The sequence below is a fragment of the Acipenser ruthenus genome, chromosome 10 (assembly GCF_902713425.1).
Source record: "Acipenser ruthenus chromosome 10, fAciRut3.2 maternal haplotype, whole genome shotgun sequence".
Taxonomy (NCBI): Eukaryota; Metazoa; Chordata; class Actinopteri; order Acipenseriformes; family Acipenseridae; genus Acipenser; species Acipenser ruthenus.
Window position 1 is genome coordinate 36,815,469 of NC_081198.1, and position 20,540 is coordinate 36,836,008.

At 38.0% G+C, this 20,540-nt stretch overlaps 1 protein-coding gene across 6 annotated transcripts in view; it reads right to left on the reverse strand.

The window, feature by feature from the left end:
- The window catches only part of LOC117412909 (ras-associated and pleckstrin homology domains-containing protein 1-like), a 97,594-nt gene that overhangs the window by 19,981 nt on the left and 57,073 nt on the right, over positions 1 to 20,540 (reverse strand). For 3 of the 6 annotated variants that reach the window (XM_034021540.3, XM_059032157.1, XM_059032158.1), the window contains exons 5-11: positions 19,474 to 19,557; positions 16,531 to 16,605; positions 11,772 to 11,849; positions 10,057 to 10,216; positions 2,798 to 2,919; positions 2,328 to 2,393; positions 1,766 to 1,909 (exon numbers count right to left, since the gene is read on the reverse strand). In XM_034021540.3, the coding sequence (XP_033877431.3) occupies positions 1,766 to 1,909; positions 2,328 to 2,393; positions 2,798 to 2,919; positions 10,057 to 10,216; positions 11,772 to 11,849; positions 16,531 to 16,605; positions 19,474 to 19,557 (729 nt within the window). The remainder of the gene's footprint in view (positions 1 to 1,765; positions 1,910 to 2,327; positions 2,394 to 2,797; positions 2,920 to 10,056; positions 10,217 to 11,771; positions 11,850 to 16,530; positions 16,606 to 19,473; positions 19,558 to 20,540) is intronic. The other 3 variants (XM_034021564.3, XM_034021556.3, XM_034021573.3) reach the window with 3 other exon arrangements.

The window sequence follows — 20,540 nt, forward strand, 5'->3', positions numbered from 1 at the left end:
CAATGACTAAAGCTGAATGACTATGATCAATGACTAAACCTTTTGAAACCACTATTCTGGGCACCGTAGTAAACACCAATAAAGGTACATGTCTGCATTATAACAATGGATGCAGATTCAAAGCACCAATTCCCACTGGTCGGCACTGTGAAAGTCATTTAGATAAAAGTGCAGTATGTTAGACAAACAGAAAAGTCTTGTTGGCAGTTTTGATTTCCTTTTATCTATGGGCTATTTAAATGTGTTTGCATGAAACCTGAGAGGGCACACAAATTACACTGTCAAAGTGGAATTCATGTACAAAAGATGTGAAGTTCTACAATACAATATATATTTCCTTGGTGTCCACATCCTTAACTCCCAATATAAAACCTTCAACTCCTGTTACTCCTTGCAGCAGTAGGAAGTTATAAATGTCTTCATATCTACCCACCCCCCAAAAAAACACAAATAAAACATGGGCTTTTTTTAAACCTTCTGGATATATGTAAAAGAAAACTGTACAGGGGAACTTTTCAAATACATCTAATAACTAAACCGATTTAATAGGAGCGTTTTCAGTTCTGTAACATTAAGGGGCCCCTATCAAAACTCCCTCCCACTGTGTCTGCACATTATTTTTCATAAAACCTTTGCAGGATCTGCAATTCCAACTTTACATGCCTGCTTTAGGGCCCCCTGGGGAGCTCAGAAAGCAATATACAAGAGAGAACATGTCAAAGCTGCTGCAAGGCCGATGAAAGATAAGGTCTTTCAAATTCAGGAGCTCTACAGAGGGACGAAAAGCACATCATGCCCAGAGTTAATGATCCATTAGTGCAAGCTTACCAGGGCCTAGAAGCGGATACTGTTCTCCCGCTGTTTGTAAACAGGAAATAGCAATGTCAGGATTCATTATTTCTGTATAAATAAACAATACATTGTATATTCTATATCAACTACTAGTGCCCATCAACCATCGTTGACCTACATAAACATGTGCTGAGGGGATCTCTCAAGCATGGTGGGTCAGTTGAGGTCCATTGAACCTCAGATCTCTATAGAGCAGGGGTTCCCAAACTTTCTTTGGGGGGGAGAAAGACACAAATGCAAGACTAAAAAAATGAGATAATGTGGCTCAATTCTGTCTAAGCTGAACAGAAGTAGAAATGCTATTTTAACAATTTGTCTCATCAGAGAAGGAATACTGACTGTGTTGGCATGAGTCCTGCGAACAGCTTTGGGCACTTCTTTCTAACTTGAGTCTGACAGAAGCTATATTGAACAGATGTGCCAAACCATGTTCATTGTTCGGTTCCTTGGACTAAAAAAAATAAGCTGATGGGGTCCCCTAGTTTAAGATTGCAAGCCTTGACTACTGTAACGCTAAAAAAGATGGTACCCATCCCTTTGGTCACAATATTGATATGGTTTAAATCTACAGCATTTTAGAATCCAGGCATCATACAGTAAATGCAACAGTTTCAAACAGGCAATAAGTTAGAAAACCTAACTTTTCAACAATGAGAAACTATACAGAAAAAAAGACAACTAAATTACACAACAGCAGCGTTGCATATCCTAGACTGGTTAACTCGTCACCTGTGTGTTGAGTGGCACTATTTTTCTGAGATTGCAACAGTGGTCTGCGGTTATGAGTAAAGTAATTTTTCCTAGATCTCTATGGACCATCTCCTGGAGAGTGTAGGCTATTGAAGTCCAACTCTAATAAGCTGTTTGTGTTCTAGTTTAGAGACATCGTGTTACAGTTCAGCTGTGGACTCACCTTCGCTTTGCCCTTGGGGACGTAGTAGATCCCAGAGGCTCGAAGCAGGAAGTAGCGTTTCTTCCAGGACTTTTTCCCATCGTCCTTAAGCCACAAGACTCCCTCGATCTCTGGGACTGTAACTGAGCTTCCACAGAAACACTCCTAGAACTCAGTGAAAAGAGGGAGGGCCATGACAGACAGAAGGCACATAGCAGCTTGGTGTTCTCCATGTCTTTAACCACTAATGTGTGAGTATCCACCAATGGTGTACAGCACTGTAATGCATTTTATTTCTAGATGTATGAACTAATTACACAACCTTATGCGAATAGGAGATATTACTGAGCTACCTGGATTGAGATCTGTTTAGTTAATATTTAATGGATTTAGTGGAAAAAATTGGTCATTACTACAGTCAAACCAGAAGCAAATTAGAATATTTAACCAAGACTTGACATCCTTAAATACTTAACACACCTTTATATATGTGCACTGTAGCAGTTGTTAACTGCTGCTGAGATACAAGACGTTTCACACTTAAGTGCAGATTGTTGGCTAAGCTATTTCTGTATTCTCTCACCTCTAGCAGGGCTTCCTTCTTTCTGTCTGCCATCTCAGATGTCTCCTTCTTCCCCAGCAAGTAGTTCTGTCATTAAAGAAAATTGGTTCATTATGACTGGGTACAAGAACAGACCCCACACACAAACTCTTCAGTGGTACAGTGAACAGGATTTAAGTAAAATGGTGCTAGTATGCCAATTAACAGCTGCCTTAATTAGACAAACAACCTGGTTTTAGAGAAGCCCTTAATTTATCATTTTACTGTTATCAGGACTATTCCCTTCCTGAAACTACTGGACAGTCATTCTATATAACTTAAGCTTCTACAATTCTAAAGTTGCATATGTTCAAGTTAATACAGTCCGATTTCCTTTCAGTCAGTTTGTTTCCTTTCAGATGTGTGTTAAAGACCCATTGCTGCATTAGGAGATGTACATGATCTAAAGCATTCCTTGAATATGTGCAGCCCTGCAGGAGGGCCCTGCTCACCTGTGGGTTCTTGAACAAGGCGTATTTCTCAATGCGTTCGATGAACATGAGTTTGTTCTGGCTGTCTCTCGTCCAGTTTAACAGATTCTCCACCAGGTTCTCATGATCTTCAAAGATCCTCTCTGAGAATTCAAGAAACAGTCACAACATTAGGTACATGCCAATGGGCCTTCATAACCCACACATTCCTGTACATTCAATTGATCTAAATGGTGGCGGAGCTAAATGCTGCCACCATTTAGATCCTTAAAATAGACTAAATAAACTTGCATGCACCGTCAGAGATGTTGGTTTTCATGAACGTGGTTCACAAAAGCCACTGCTTAGATCAACTGAAAATATACCTTTAGGTTTGCAAACATCCAACATCTGTCCGTTCACGTTTTTACACGTGTGTTAATTGCAAACTATCTTAAAAGAGAATCTAGCATGGGTTTAATGGTCCTCCCCATTACTTCTGAAGCTTGTTTACTGATAGTGTGGATCTCTAACAGAAAATGAACAAAGCTGAAGTGCTTGTAAATTATAAATGTAACTTGCCAAAAAATAGCTAAGTTTTAGTCATGTAAATGTACATTTCATTGTACTGCATTGTTAGCAAGTGCTTATAAATTATACATCTAATTGACTCAATGGACAGCTAAACTACCCAGATGCAGGTTGATTCGAATGATTTACACAGTACTATAAAAAGCCAGTGTCAGCTAATAGAAACAGAGCTACACTAATAGGCTGAAACAAAATGTCACCTTTCCCCAAGAGAGGAAAAATACCACAAATACTGAGACTGCACATAACTGTTATAACACTGTCACAGATTACAGGCACTGTCACAACTGGACATAAATAGGCACCTCTATTCATAAATGCCAGGAGCTATGCATTGTGGGCTATTTATTTTATTAAAAAAATTAATTAAACTGTCAGTTTATAAAATGTTTTTCTCATTTCATATCAAAATGACCAACAGAAAAGCACTAAATCCATCATATGTCCAAGCGATACAAATGGCTGCTATGACCCATGAAACCAGACAATTAAAAAGACACCCTGGGCCCACAAATTAAATTTAGTAAGGGGATGAGGGGACTGGATTTCCCTCTAACGAGAAAAAAGCTGATAAAACAATACCGTTCTCTCATCCACAGACCAGAACAAGCCCAAAAGCACAAGACATCATATAGGACATTTAGCTGGCAAATTAAAAATACAGACCACATTGCTACCATATCCAGTGGTATAAAGATATCTGGACATCTCAAATGCAAGTAAAAGGTGAGAATTACATATCCAGACTAAAGGAATCCAATATGAAGAGCTAAAATGAAAGACAATGGTATACACTGTATGGAACACACGACTGGGATCCAGCCCCCTATAGGAATGTTTAATGCAGTGAACTCCACACTGTGACAAGTTAACAGTAAAACAGTGCTGTTAGGAGATAAAGCAACAACACAGAAGCTAATGGGACGTGCAATCAGATATGTCTATAGATATTACTTTGCAATAGACACAATTCATTTTTCAGACATTGTTGCTACACATCAAACATTCAAGATGATAAATTGTAAATGCATACTCTACAGTCATGCTGATCAGTGTTGCAAGGTGTTAGTTTATAGGAGATGGCATATTTCCATCTTGTGCTTCACCCCATTGTTGGTTTATAAAGTATTTATACAGCGGCTAGAAAAGAACAGCAATCTGACTGCACACCTGGGCAGTTCTGCAGTTTTTTTGGATAATGTGCTGTGACAGTTTAAGCTGGAGAGTATTAGCTAATAATAATCTGCTGCATAGAAGAAACAAAAAAAAAAAAAAAAAAAGAAAGAGGATGTCTGGAATAACATTTTATAAACTCATTCCAGAGGTAGCAGAGCTACTGACAGTGCAGCTTTTCCCTTTTCCAGTGTTTTTACTTTTTTTAAAATATCAGGCTGTCACAATACAATCTCCCTTCTTTAAAAGAGCTCCTTAAGACAGATAAATGACTGAAGACTGAAGCTTCTGTTCTTATCCTCTGGGATGTGGCACTGACTTGGTGGTTACTTGTTTACGCACCAAGTAACTCTGCACAACAACACTACTATATAAAAGAAATAATTTCATTGTCTAATAATAACAAATAATTAACACACACACACACACACATACTGTAGGGGTATACCCAAGACCTGGAACTGGTTTGCTGTTTTGAGTGGAATCATTTTTCCTATACCTCTTTAGTGGTCTGCAGTGTTGAGAGCTAATACAGCCTTGTAACATTAACTTATACTTAGTCCTATTTCACGTGAATACATCTATTTAGTCACAAATTTAAAATATTAGCTAAACAGATTTAAACTACTGTTCCTGAGTACTGTAACAAGTGTAGATGTGTAATAAAACTCATAACAGTCTTATTTCCATCCCTGAATTTAAATATGGCTTCTGTAGGTGAACTATCAAAAACAATCTGATATGGTATATCAAAAGGAGAATTGAAGTGTGCCGAAAATGAGTTACCATACTTTTTTCTGGCACCCCTGATTTAATGCCATTTAAGAGCAATAAACCCCAACCCCATGTTAAAAACATTCATTCATTCTTTCAGTAAGGTAATCTTTCACACTATTTTCTTTAATTACATGCCAACTTGGGGTTCTCGCTGTCTGTAACCGGCTCACTGGGCTGGGTGCGTGCTTCTGTACTTGATCCTCACATAAACAGATGCATTTATTATTATTATTATTATTATTATTATTATTATTATTATTATTATTATTATTATTTATTTCTTAGCAGACGCCCTTATCCAGGGTGACTTACAATTGTTACAAGATATCACATTATTTTTTACATACAATTACCCATTTATACAGTTGAGTTTTTACTGGAGCAATCTAGGTAAAGTACCTTGCTCAAGGGTACAGCAGCAGTGTTCCCTACCAGGGATTGAACCCACAACCCTCTGGTCAAGAGTCCAAAGCCCTAACCACTACTCCACACTGCTGCCGCATTTAACCTCCTGAACGATGACAAATCTGATTACTAAAGCAATTATCTGACCTTTACAAACCTTTGGTATTGCCTACAGCAGAAAAAGTTGTGTTGTTTTTGTTTTAGATTATTAAGTCTGTTCTTACAAAAGAGATTTCAAGATCATGTGTCAGATGCATTTAAATGTATGCATTTGAATAATTATCCAGATATAAAAATCGACCAGCTTAGTTACAGTAACTGCTAGCAAGGCAATCACGAGCCACAGAACTTGAAAGCAAGTTGGCAGCGAGTGTGTTCTTAAAATACTAGCAGAGGAACCCCCAGAAGATATTTTTGTCTAAAAGAAAGCTATTGTTAAACACTGAGAAATGTCCTCCTTTTGGCAGCTTATCTGGATATGATAGGATGCCAGTGGAGATCTATGGGATCTGACTCATGCAGTTTTATTACTGTAGCACCAGGCTATTCCTCTGAAGATGGAGCCAAATCTATTCTGGTTATTTTCCAAAGCTGGTTAAAGTTTTAAGTACAGTTATGATACTACAGGTGGGGAGCATGCATGCTAAATATTTTTAATAACACTTGTTACTATATATTATTTCAATTTACATTTAATCAGTTTAAGTTATATTCTTGAATGCCTATTTTAATTGATTCACAGTAGCCCAGGAACTAATGTTAGTGTACAGTAATAGAAATGAAGTTTCACTTGTCAAGGTTTGTATATTTGTTTGTATGAAGGCTTGTGAGCCTAACAACATCTGAACTTGTTGGATTGCTGTTAAAATGTGGATAAAGCTCAATAATGGTAGGAGAACAAAACAGGCACATTCACAAATTTGTAAACCCCCCCCCCCCCGTTTGTTGTTTAGAATCACATTGTATATAATTTCCAGTTCCAGTCATCATGCCCTGATGACTTAAAAAACGAAAATGTTTAAAGCACCCCCAAGGCCTCAATATGGCTCTCTTCTCCATGTTCAGCCAAGTGCTGCAGGGGAACAGGTCTAAAGTATTTTAAAGCCACCTGGGTACTATATAAATACTATACAGTATAACACATAAAAGAAGTCACCGGGATGTGATGCTACTCACACAGAAAATAATATTCAAATTGAAGAAAGACAAAAACATATTAGTTAAGATAACTGTGATACAGAATTTCTGATCCACACAAGTTGCTCTTTAAGGTGTGATATGATGCATGCATCAACAAATATCTAAAACTATTTTAATACTCTATACCCTGATCCTTTTGTATTTAAATGCTGAAAATACCCCCACCACATAACATACACCAATGTTAATTTAAACTACCCATATATCTGTTTAAATCTATGTAATGTAGCTGGAATGTATTTTTTCCTACATACTGTATCACATTTATACACTTTTGTAATTCCTGATAAAAACAAACCTCATAAGCAAGGCTACTGCCATGGACCTGGAGTGCCTACTAAAACACGTTGCGTGACAATGAAAACAAAACACTAAACAGTACATTTGCTAATTTGTCAAAACCAAAGTTAATTAAAATCCTATTACAGTCTTCTTCTCCCTTCCAGTTTTACAAAGTTCCAATTACTGTACGGAGCATGGCTTGCATAGAATCTGCTAAGCAATGCAGTGTGCGCTGTCATTAATGTAGCTGTTTTACTGCAGTGTGTGCTTACAGAATCTGGGGTATGTTGCCATATTAAAAGGACTGGCAGTGATCATTTAGGGGAAAACAAAATTGGAGGATAAAACTATTGCACCCTAGCAGTCCCCTGATCTTACGTTCCCTAATGCCTCAGTAAAGATTCTCCCCCAGTCAAACTGCATGTTCCGTGTAGTAAAACCCCACAGGTCTGATTTTGAATTATTTTCATATCAACAGGATTACTTCCAAGTATTTACTTCATTGTTTGCTTTAGTTTTTTTCTGCATGTGCTCCAATTAGTTGGGTTTAAAAACCATACACTCTCTCTTTATTGCCTGCCAGGAAGTGTCGCAGGTACACAGCAGCTTCACATTGCTCCCCCGCTGCGGCACTAACCTGCGCTGATTGGTTCCTAGTTGGATTTGTTTCAGCATCGTGCTGCACTGGTTAGCACAACAGTGGGGAAGCAAGCTATAGATACAATGGATTTGTGAACTGTGCAAAATCAAATGTTAGCAGACATAGAGGTTTATATAATAATAATAATAATAATAATAATAATAATAATAATAATTATTATTATTATTATTATTATTATTATTATTATTATTATTATTATTATTATAATAATAACAATAATAATCCTGGTACAGTACTTACTAAAATCCCATTTATCTTCTAGTAACCAAAAAAATAAGAGGAAGACTGGAGCCATAAATCAAGCGATGTCATAAACGGAAGGAGCTTTGATAATTAAAATCTGGTTCCACTGCAGAATACATCACGTTTATACTGGACAGCTGAAGAAGCCAGATTCTAAGAGGAAATAGTGTCCCATTTTTGCATACCATTGAAATAAAATCATGTGGAAAAATCTCACTAATGGGGCTTTCACCTGATACTGACACACAAGATTTATTTATTTATTTTTTAACTGCAGGGGTGGCGTTTATTCCAAATCTGTTCTGCTCTCAGAAGCGATTCAATGGCCAAAACCAGTCCATTTTCTGCAATTTTTCATATTGGTACAGAAAGTAAAATTGAAAAAAATAAAAAAACACAAAAACACACGCAAAGTATGTGTGTGTGTATCGTACGTGTTTATGTACTGTATACTACAACTACAATTTTATGCTACATCTAATAAAATATAAACAAATGATCCTTGCCCAGGGAAGTTAACATTACATAATTTAAGTGCTAAAACTTTCAGGTCCGTGCCCTGAAACGTTCACGCTTTGACAGCTGCTCAGCCTGTCGGGGGGAGGATGGCCTTGAAAAGGCCTTTTCATTGCTTCTGAAAATGTAGGTTAGGCCTTATGCATGAGTGAATAGGACTGATTTAAGGCTATGGTTTTCACTTCAGCACAAGCACACAGTTAGTTTCCTTTCCGGTTGCTATCCAATGAGACAACGACTACTGGCCAGCCTGAGGACAATGAACTCCGGTCCAAAATTTGAAAATAACAATTTCCTGGTATCATATCTGAGGGATTTATGAAGCTTGACAGGTATCTAGAATTCTCCAGGGTTATAACTACATTTACAAACATAACAGTTAAAAGTGTAATGCCCTCTCAAGAGTACAGTATGATTTGGATTGGCTGATGTACCAAGGTCTATGGTCCAACTAGAGTTCAATCTATTAAAATAGTTAGGAATGTTTTCTTGTCCCCTTATCCTCCCACATGCATGTGGTTAGGGAAGTTTATTTTGCTCAGATTGAAGAATCACACACTACCATACTGTATAATGAGTCAATGGGAGGTTCAGTGTCACATGGTACAGCACCTTACTTATCATATCGACCAATGTTCTGCAATTCCAATACCATTCTGTAGGTCTTTAATTCTAACATACTAAATCTAATTTCTGGATTCCAAGCTCTGAAACCTAAGTTCAGTGTTCCATGGACACAGCAGGCAACGAATCTGGATGGCGCTCAACTGAATTGGCTTTAACTAAAAACTGCCTACAACATAAAAACTATTAAAAAACATGCTGTACAAGCAAGCCCTGCCAATTCTCTTGCACCTATTTCTACAATGGGGCAGCAGATGGTGTAAGCACTGTGCCCATCATTATCTAGGGAGGCAGGGTTGACAGACCGCAACAGATCCATTTCTTTAACCCTTACACCACCACAGTCTAGGTTTATTTCCTGTAATTCAAAGTGTCTTGGGCCAATTGCATTGGTTTTTTTTTATAGGCTTTTCAAATGAAAGCAATTAAGATTAAACAACTAGCACAGTCCTGGGAACATACACTAAGATAAAGCAAGGGATTTACTAAACTGTTTGGCCACCCCACACTGCTGTTGTATAAGTACTGTTCATTGTAGTGCAATGAAACTAGGAAAGTCAAGGGACCAAAGGATGAGCATTAAGATTTTAGGACTACCACCTCCACTTCTAGAGGGTGCTGTAGCTGAAGTCCACACAGTAAGAGTATTAACTGCCCAAAATAGTCACCAATTGTGCTTATGAGGGCTTTCTTGGTAGATGCAACTGTAAAAAAATCTTGTATGGTTTGAAAAGCAAAGAGGCTAAATTACTTTTGAATCACAGTATACCGTACACCAATGGTAACTATATCTTGTATCCTTAAATACAAGGTTGTAAGTGTTACTCACCCATTTGCAGTTCAGAAATGGTCTCAACCAGTGACCAGTCAGGACTGTAGCCACAGTGGGACTTGTCCAAGAGGCTGTCCAGGACCTGCCTGACTGTCTGTCTCTCATCCACCATCATGGTTTTGGAGCTGTCATCGGACATGTGCACTCGGATCACCAGCTGCAGCAAGTGAGGTAAACAAAGCAGATGCTTAGCTTGCTTTAGAAAACGCAATGAACTAAAGTAGTGCTTTTTGGCCATGCCAACAACCAGTGGGCTTTCAAAAGAGCCAGAAAAATCACAAGTGTTACTAAGATTAAACCAAGACACTGCTATTTGTATTTGTTTAGCTAAAGATGCATTTTGACTGTATATTCTACCAATACAACCAGTATTTTTTCAAACCCATTAACAACCTTATGAGTCACTAAAACATAATGAATTTGGGAGTTTAATGAGTTATTCAGTATGGCTCAAAAGTCATGTTATGGATAGCCCTGGTCTACGGAGATAGGGAGGATGATGACCTGACATTGTTGGTAGTTTCCCCTATGAGCTGATCATTATCTTCTAGCTAGTCCATTAAGTAAAACTTAAGATTTGCAGTTTTCTAATAGGAGCTGAAGTTAATGAAAGTGATTTCCGGCAGTCTCTGGGGGAAGTAGGGAAATGTTTTCCAATGGAATTAGGGAACCACTTATTCTTTTAAACTGCTTATATTTGTGGACAAATTAACTGAAACGTTTGATACCAACTGAACGCTTTAAAGTTTGTGTTCATTTTTTCTGGTCCTATTTGTGGCGAAACAGTTCAGGTTGTCTAATTCTCTGTAGCTAATTCACTTTACAAGGACTATAGAGTTAAATCTTAATCTGGCTTTCACGGCTGGTAAATTATTCCACTGTATTGAACAGCTCCATTTAATAAAACGATTACTGGCCAGTTCTCTAAAGGTCAGTCGGCATGTGGAATTCTCTACAGCAGAACTACTGGGATGGGATCAAAAGTTTGATTTAAAATCAATGGAACGGTAAGAGTATTTGCATTTTTAATTAGCTGGTATTTAAAAATAAAGATATATATTTATTGCCCTGGAAATTAGAATTCTCATCCAGTCTCAAGCAGCAAAAGTCACCAGACTAATGCAAAAGTACAGTAAGAGGCTCTGATCTGAATACAGCACACTGACTGCCAAGGTACTACAGTATACAACCTCAGACTATTTCAATGAATAAAAAATGCCCTCCACATACAATAAATATTCTGTCAAGTCTGACAAGTCACCATAGCTACAGCAGGTGCATTGATGTCCAGTAAGATTAAATGAATTAAAGAATCAGACATGGTCCTGAAAGTTTTGGGCTTTCAAGCTGATATTTGTTATTTCATTGTGCTTACCTGTCAAGCTAAACAGATGCATACTGTAAAATAGCATGTATATGGTACACAGGAATGCACTGTATATATTATTTTTGTAATTCTGGATAAGTGTCATTGATGGTTTTACTCAGTTAAATATATTAATTCATTGCAGTCCTATACAAGCTTATATCCACCCCACAAGAGGTCAGAATGCATTTGTCTGCACTTCTCAAAGAACATACAATATGTGTGTATGCATGCATGTATGTATGTATGCATGTATGTATGTATGAATAAATACGTGGTCATGAAAATCAAATAAAGTTCTTCTAACAGCATCAAAACACCCGACAGCTAAGCAGCACCTGCTCACCTTTTTTACTTGTGCTTCTTTGATCTTCTCCAGAGCCACTCTGATCTTCTCTGCTTTCAGCTTGGCAGCCTGCTCCTCCTACAGACGCACAACGCAGAGGTTTAAAACACAATGAGATACAAGATGGCATCCCCACCCTCCTGCCAGAGACCTGGGGTCTTACCTGGCAGCAGAGGGAACTCAGAATGGAGCCACTTTCATCAGCAACCACTGATGTTTCTTCTTAAAGATTCATGTTGGGTAAAAGCGCCACTCGCAATGTTAAATGTAGCTATTGCAATAGGACAGGACTGCAGATGTCATTCAAAGTAAATGGAATGCCCATTTCTATCAGCCTTACCTATATGTCTAACACAGCATTATACGTACCTGACTCTTCCAGCATGCTGTCATCGTGTGCCTTTGAAACAAATACTTCCCCTCCCTTTTACCAGGCAGTGTTTCCTTGTCCTTTCACACAGAAGGAAAGTTCAGTGTCCATGAGACTGGGGTTTACAAGAATATACCCCACTATAGTGGCATTTCAAACAATGTCCTATTAGAGATGGCAGTGTTACAGGTTCACCCCTTGAGCTGTTCTTGACCTCCTTCATTCAATTAAAAAAACAGCCTTCCAAGACCTTATCTCACCAGCCTGCTCTGTGATACAATGGAGAATCATTTGCAGTAGCACACAGACCCAACTGGTTCACTCTTTTCTGTGGTCCAGCAGACAGAATGAGCTTGTGCAAAATGGGAGACAACTGTCAGGTAGACTTCTCAAACAGATGTTGCACTAGAGACTTGTTTGTGTGCCATATAAATTCCCCATGCAGGTGACAGAACTTCCAAACAACTGACTGCAGTATGCCACTCTCTCCGTCTGTGTAGTTTCTTCTTTAAATGTAACCCAATATTCCCACAGGCAAACGGTGGCTGTTCCCGAGAATATAGATTTTTAAAATAAAAACTGAGCAGCAGCTCAAAACTTAAAAGACCAAGGGCCCAGGATTTAGAACAGGGGTACAATACCTTTTTACCTTTTTTAATAGCCCTTGTAATAGGAACTCTGGCTTGCTTTCTGTAGTGATGCAGACTCACTGAATACTAACAGAGCTGCCTCAGTAAAAGTAACAGCTGTGCAGCTCGGACTGCGAGTCAGAATGCGTAATCCCCTTAAACAAAGGCGTGCAGGCGGATTGTGTGTTGATGGGGACTGGAAACATTATCATTGAACCCAATCAGGCAGAGAGCAGAAGCTTTCACTGCCAGCTGTATGTAAATGGACATGCAGCTTTTTTTATATAGTTATTAAGCTACAAGCTTTTAAAAAAACAAAAAAACAACACGGATGCTATGGAGTTTCAGCCTTAGCACTTAGAAATTACAACTGTAATATAGGCCCAATCCCTTTCAAGTGTTAATGATACTGTAGCAATGCTGGGATTATATACTGTACATATCAGTAGTGTATATTTAAAGAAATCTCTCTAGCCACTAGCTAGGATTTCAGCTTCTAAATGTCACTGCAGAGGTTTAATAATTAGCAGACCGTATGTATTGTAATAAGCCGGGTTCAAAGAGAAAGGGACAGCTACATCCAGATAGTTATTTTGTTTCATGCGAAGGTGCAGGGATAGTCACTGTAATAAACCCAACATAGAATCCTATTTATCAACATCCTCTACACTATACAAAAACAGGCCTGCTAATCCTTTTTATATCTGAATGCATTTCCGAATGAAAAGGTTTTAAAAATGATTAACTTTGTTTTGATTTATATTCATCACTTTCTTTATTACACTGTATATATGTACTGTTAATATATAATCCTCATCTGTTTTAAAAAAATAAATAAAAATAAGAAATAAAAAAATGCGTGGAAAATATGCAAAGCATCTTTCAGTTTTCAAACAGATTAGTGTCTAAATGTGGATTTAGAAAAGGATTTACTAAAATGTTGAGTGATGTCCCAGAAGAGAATATTAGAATCTAGCCTTCCTAGGTTAAACTTCAAAGTTTAAAGGTAGCTTTTTTCATTTTCTTTGCCTTTCATGCAAACTCGCTATGCAAATGTTTTTAGGAAATCAGTAACATGTTAATGCAGGTGTAAAGTTAAGGTACACGTCTGTATTGTTTTGACATATACTTTAAATGCAATACAGGTGTATACAGAACAGATTTTCAATGTTTAATACAGCAAGTATGCAATAAATACAACACATAATACTAAATTTAAAAACTATTTACTATTAGTAGTACTGTAATTGTGCAGTGATTAGCCTGTACAGTACTACCATTTTTGTTTTATATACACACATTTATTTTGTGTTACTGGTAGCCATAAATGCTTAATTTTGCTAGATTATTGGTGAACTTCTGATAACTATGGTCAGCAATACATGCCCAGTCCCACCGAAATTATATTAAAATGGTCTGACAGGGTGTAGATAACACCTGCATTGGTCATTACACAGTGTAAATAAGATATTTAACATGTATACAGCTAAATTAGGACATGAAGTATTAATCCCCATTTTCCATACACTAAAGCATGTTAGTCTTGCTCTATTTTGTGAATTATTGATGGAAACCCCATTTCTGTTCAGTCATCACATGCGAGGCAGATAATATTACACTGGGCAGGTGCAGGACCCCTAGGGCATGCTGGGAATTGTATTAGCTGTCAGGTGCTGCTGTCTGACGTGCGAATGGATCGGAAGTGAGGATTCTCCGGAGCTGACTAAGATCAGCTTCCATTCGCTCAGCAAAGGGAGAGTAAGAGGATTAGTGTGGTTCAGGCAGCATGAACCACTGGCTACTATTCACAGACCCAATCAAATCAACTATTCAAAACCCAAAAGAATAAAAACCAAAAAAAACAAATAGCTGTTGGGTTCTCCTCTTCAATCACTGTAGGGTGTTTTAGAAAAAAAGCTGTTTCTCTTTTCCACACAGGACATTTGTTTTAGAAAGACATGCCCAAGTAAATGTTCAATCTAATATAGAAGTACTTTCAAATTGTCCAAATTGTTTTTCTGAAAAGCTTCCTCTTAAATCCTCAGCTGATAAAGCCGCTGTTTCTATATTAAGAAAGCAACTGAATACATCCATGAATTTGTGCAAGCAAAAACATGTTAAACCAGACAACCTACTGTATAGTAACACACTTTACCCAAACATGCTTAACAATAAAATACACACAATATAGTTGAATTATTTAATCAGCATAATGGGCTAACCTCTTCTTGTGCCTGTTCCAATAAGATTAAAGCCTCTCCCCTCTGTATTATACTACTTCTTGTGCCATCTGAGCCAACAAAACACAACTTTAATGCAACATCGTCTCCCTTTCAGTGCCCACTACCAGACACTGTGTTTAACATGTTGTTGTTATTAACTGCACTGGAGTCTCTCTTTACCCTGCCCTTCGTTGTCACAGGGCACATTCATTCCCTTTCTTTGTAGTTTCCTCTCCCTTGGAAATTTTGCAAGTCTATTTCACAACCATCTCTAAAAGGTGCTCCTTTTTATGCCCCCGCCAAGGCAAAGAGAGTACTTGGCAAAACCATGCGTGCTACTTATCTGTGAAGAGGTTTTGTCAGAAACACTGCTGGTAAATGGAAATTACTTTGAATACCACCTTACTTGGTTGCGCTACTGTACCAGCGCTTCCATTAGTGACCAATAAAATAAAAATACAAATCTTTCAAAATGTACAGAATACATTGCATGCATTTGCATGCTGTCATGCAGGAGTTCTGTATCACAACCCAGGAATACACACATTGAGCAAAGAACAAATACATAATTAAAATGCAAAAACAAGCCTGAATCCTTTTTTTTCACAGCACTCTTCTTTTAACGAGGGGAAGGGGGACAGGGAGAGAAGCTAACACACACACAGCTGGCATCACTTCCAGCAGAGACACTTAGGAGTTGGAAGTGAGTTTTTTGCTTTTGTCATGCATGTGGCAAAGCGTTTGGGTAACGGAACGCAGAAGGAATTAGGTAAACAGGGAGAGGAGAGGAGGGGAGAGAAGGCAAAGAAAGGCCCATTTTTCATGTGGCTATACAAATTTAATACAAATGTGGGGTAAATGTTTAAAATGAGACCATTCAAATGTAAAACCATCATAAACTCCTTTCCTCAGAAGAGAAAAGAACATTTTACTACTGAAATAAAAACTGAAAAACAAAAAATGGCAGCATTGAGGCTTTCAATTTTGCTGGTTGCCTTCAATGTTCTATCCTTCTTAGCAAGGATAGCATGGGGCAAGACTTAACTTTTGGCTAATGCACTACCATCTCACCACCTGGACCAGAGTTTAGCTCAAGTCATATACAGTACAGTATGTAAGGAGTGCAGTGGATCTCGAGCCTGAAGTAGACTTATATTACAAACATAATCCAGCACTCCTCTTCATCACAAGTTCTCTGATGTTTAAAGCTGACTTGAAAGGATCAGAAGGGCAGGAGGAATTTACCAGTCTTTTTCACAAGAAGACAAAGCTCTCCTTGTGGTTGAAACAGTTAAATGCTCTGCTGTGTTGAATGGAGTTCATTTTTCCCCTAGATTATTAAGTTTTAAATCAGTTTAAACGTATGTGCCAACATGGTGCCCCTCTGGAACAAGGAGACACACCCCACACTGGTTCAAGTGCTGTTGACTACAGTACGGTTATGGCATCATGAAAAAGGGTCTGACTGGGGGAGTGGTGGGGGTTATGCTTTCTACCTACAGGGCATGATCACATGCAGGTGGAAGAAGAGGCGTCACCTTGGTCAGCAAATGAGAAGGTTTCCCTGCAATGTTTTTCAGAATCAGGGAGGTTTCCCTGTCCAGATAGGAGTGCTTGGTGCAGAAAATAGGGAATAAAAGACAAGAAATGTCAGTGCAATGATTTTGTTTTTTTAAAAAGTGTGCAAGCATAGATTTAAAGCTACCGAAGTAGCCAACTCTTTGCAGAAAAAGGAACCCCGGAGCAGCCATCCAATAAATCAGTTGCATTAGTTTTATTTATTTTTATTATTTCATTATTAGCTTTGTAATGTATTTTCAAACCCTTTTTTTGAACATTTTTATGGGGTTGAAATATAAAATGAACAACCATAATTAATCCATTCTACAAAGTATCCTACAAGTCAGGCATTATAGGCATACGTGTTAATAGTGTGAAATGTCAAATAGTATGAATAGTGTGCAAAGAGGAACAATCAGATCAGGATGTGTGGTGCTGGTAGTCAACAGGGTGTGGCATTCTAATCAGCATAATACAGTACATGCATGATATTGCCTATGATGCCTTAAGGGACACTCTGCATAAATCTGGAATGCCAATAGGCAAAATGGATGCAAAGCCCAATGCTTTGGGAATTGGGATTCACAGTACTTAAATATTCTGTAAGCAGAAATACAAGATGGTCTGTTTATAGGATCGCTGCTGCTCCCAAAGCACCGAGGTCATTTTACTTCTCCACGAGATTTAGGAAATAACTGGAGGGTACTTTCTCAGTTCAGAAATCAAAGGTTTGTGTCTTAAAGCATCCCCCGCTGTGAAGCGATGCGTTTTTAAAAAGGGCTAGGCTATTACCGGAAGAGTTCCATTAGTATTAATAAATAACGCCTCCACCCAAAGGAGAAGACTGCACTGCAGGTCAAAGAGAAAAGGTTAAATATTGATACAAGCTCTGATGAAGCTGGGAAACCAGAGATTCCTCAATGTGATGATGTGGAAAAGGAACACGCAGTAAACACTGAATTAAGCTTGTTACTTTGTTTTGCTCTTTCATCAATACCAGTTTGCATTTCAGTTTCAGCATATCATTCTACTTTATTCTTTGTACTTCTATCACTTCTGACAACCTGTGAATCAACCTGCAATTATGACAATAGAACATACAGCACAAAAAAGTACTGCTGTATAGAACCCCATACAAAGCCTTTTATTTCAATAAAACAAATGAAAGGTGTCTACTTGTGCCATTCTGTATCAATTATTTTATTTGAATTAGACATCTATCATTCTAGTCTTGATATTGAAACTTTATCTATGGTAGTAAGAAAAAACGCTTACAATAAGCACCTGTGTGATAATGAATCTCGGATTATTTAGTTTACAAAGTAAGGAATTTAGTAAGGAAAAACAACATACACTATACATGAGCATAGAATCTACTGTATATGTTTAAATGATGTTAAGACCCACAAACATATTTTAGTGTGAACTCGTTTTACTGCACCTAACCAACTTCCAGGCGGAACTGAAACACTTCTTGAACTTGGATTTTTGAGGTTGTAATTTCATAGTTCTTACTTTGTTACTTTTATCTATTGGCAGAATTACACTACTTTCTGGAAGCTAATGCTTTCTTTATACTGTCTCATACTGAAGATGAAGTCAGGTGTGGTGGAATTTTATTCCAAGAATACAGAACTCTCATATATTCCCCTGTCTGAGCACCTCAATCCCAACTTCCACAGTTGACTTATTAAAGTAATGCAAATCTATCTTGGATTTCAATCAGTTATTCAGACAAGTTACCAGACATGTGCCACAGGCAGCACAAAGGAGAATAAGCATACAAAATGTGTACACTGTAAAAGATATTCTGCATATTATAAAATAATAGGTATGTAGGTTTTAATACTATGGAGGTTTGTTAAATCACAGAATGTTCCTGTACGTCACAGTGTGGGAATTCAATTTTTGAATAAAAAAGTAGCTTTACTAGAAGTGAACTAATATGTGCTTAGGGTGCAAAATCGTGACTAGAGCCAGACTAAGACAAGTCAAATGCACGCCACACCATGAACCCTCAAACACCACCTGCACACAGCTTAAGCTCATTACAAAAAAAGTCTTACATTTAATTAATTTGTTTTATTATTTTAATAAAACAGGTGTTTAATGTGCTATTAAAGCTTTTCAAGACTATTAACAAGGAATAACAGTTCATTACAATTACATTTAATGACATCAGTGTACAGCTTCATGTGATTTTATAAAGACATTCCTACACTACTAACACTATATTGCTTTAGCCTGTTAACAAATATATCTAATATGTTTTAAACTGTATAACACATTAAAAGATACATTACTTACCGTTTACAACAGGTCCTTAAACTTTTACCAAAAAATAATCTGTTACAGTAATCTACTGTATTATCCATTCTCAGTGAACCACACAGCTGTAGCACGCTGTATGCTTTTTCTTCAGTTTTAATTGGCAGCGACAAGTACATCACAGTGTATATCATTAGCAGCTAGGGAGGAGGCTCCCCAGCTACCTTGCAAAGTAAGCTGATGATATCATGATGTAAGTTACTGTTCTTAATTATGATTTTTCCGGCTTTAGCAGCAGGGTGCCATCACAAATAACAACGTCTATTTATAAATCATGACAAGTGACGTTTCTTGTAGAGTAGGCCTACTGTGTTTTAGTCATGTCTGTGCATCCCAATATGACATTCCAGCCCTCTAAACCACATATCAATGGGTCAGTGAGCAGTTAGCATATATTTCAGCCTCATAAGTCACTAAGTTAGCAGGGGGACTTTTGAATACTGAAAAACATGCTGGCAGTACTGTAGGAAAACTGGTTGCATTTGCAGTCACACTTGCATCATTTCCAGGAGGATACTCTCTACATGCTGGGTTAGTTTAAGACAAGAAGATGAAAGTAGCAGCAAACACAAAGCAAACCCCCACACACTTACAGTGCTCAGGTCGACTTCCACTTCCTCTTCCGTGAAGTCGAGGTGGCGCTTTGTCTGCTTACTGGGCCGCCGCAGAGGAGCATGCTGGGAAGGTGGAGGGATAGATACCACAAGGAGAGAGGAAGGGGCAAACAGAAACCATTTAAAATCATGCAGAGGTGGTAAGGCAAGATGTGTCTTTCCAGAGCTTGAATTTAGATTGTCATATGGGCTGGATGGGGGCAAATGGCTACCATCAGTGGCTAATCCACTAGACAAATTCATAGCAACTGGTTTTACCGGATGTTGAGAAAAATTGCCAGGCAACTGGTTTCTTTAAATCAACCACCATTTGCATTCAGCCTATTATGATCACAGGTCTGCACCAAGTTATGCCCACACCAAGTTTCATCACAAATGGGTGAACGGTTCTGAAAATACAATGTACTGTATTGTATGTCTCAGCACTCTCTCAGTAGCTGGGATCTGGGGATAGTCACAAAAACCTATTTAAGAGCCACAAGGGCTGCCTTTGACCCCCAGCGCCTGGGTGTTTGTACGTTCACCATTTGTGTGTATCCTCTTCAGCGGCACTTTCATATCTCTGAATAGAAATTGCTTAATTTGCACAAAAAAAAAAAAAAAAAAAAAAAAAAAAAAAGCCACAGCGCTCATCTTGATTGTTTTTGGAGAGCAGTAAATCAGCTATGAATTCCTTTCGGGTGATTAACTTTCTTAAGACGCTGGATTTAAACCGTGCAGCAAATTGATTTCTGTGCATTATTCAAACACAGCAGGAGAATAGGAATGGCAACATTGAACCATAATGAGCATTAAAAATTCAAGCCCAGTGGAGGAAACAGGGAAACCATCACTACCCAATGCAGAGAAAGGATATGGGTTTATTTTACAGTATAAAACATGCAGTTTAAAAAAAAAATCCATGCTTTTTAAATCACATGCAAACTTAAGTTACAGTGTATTTTGCTTTTAAAGTGAACCTACCTGAATAACTGATGCAGTGACCAGTGCCGCTGCATGCTGTGTTAACATGCAAAGTGGGGAGCATTACATGACGAAAAATAGCC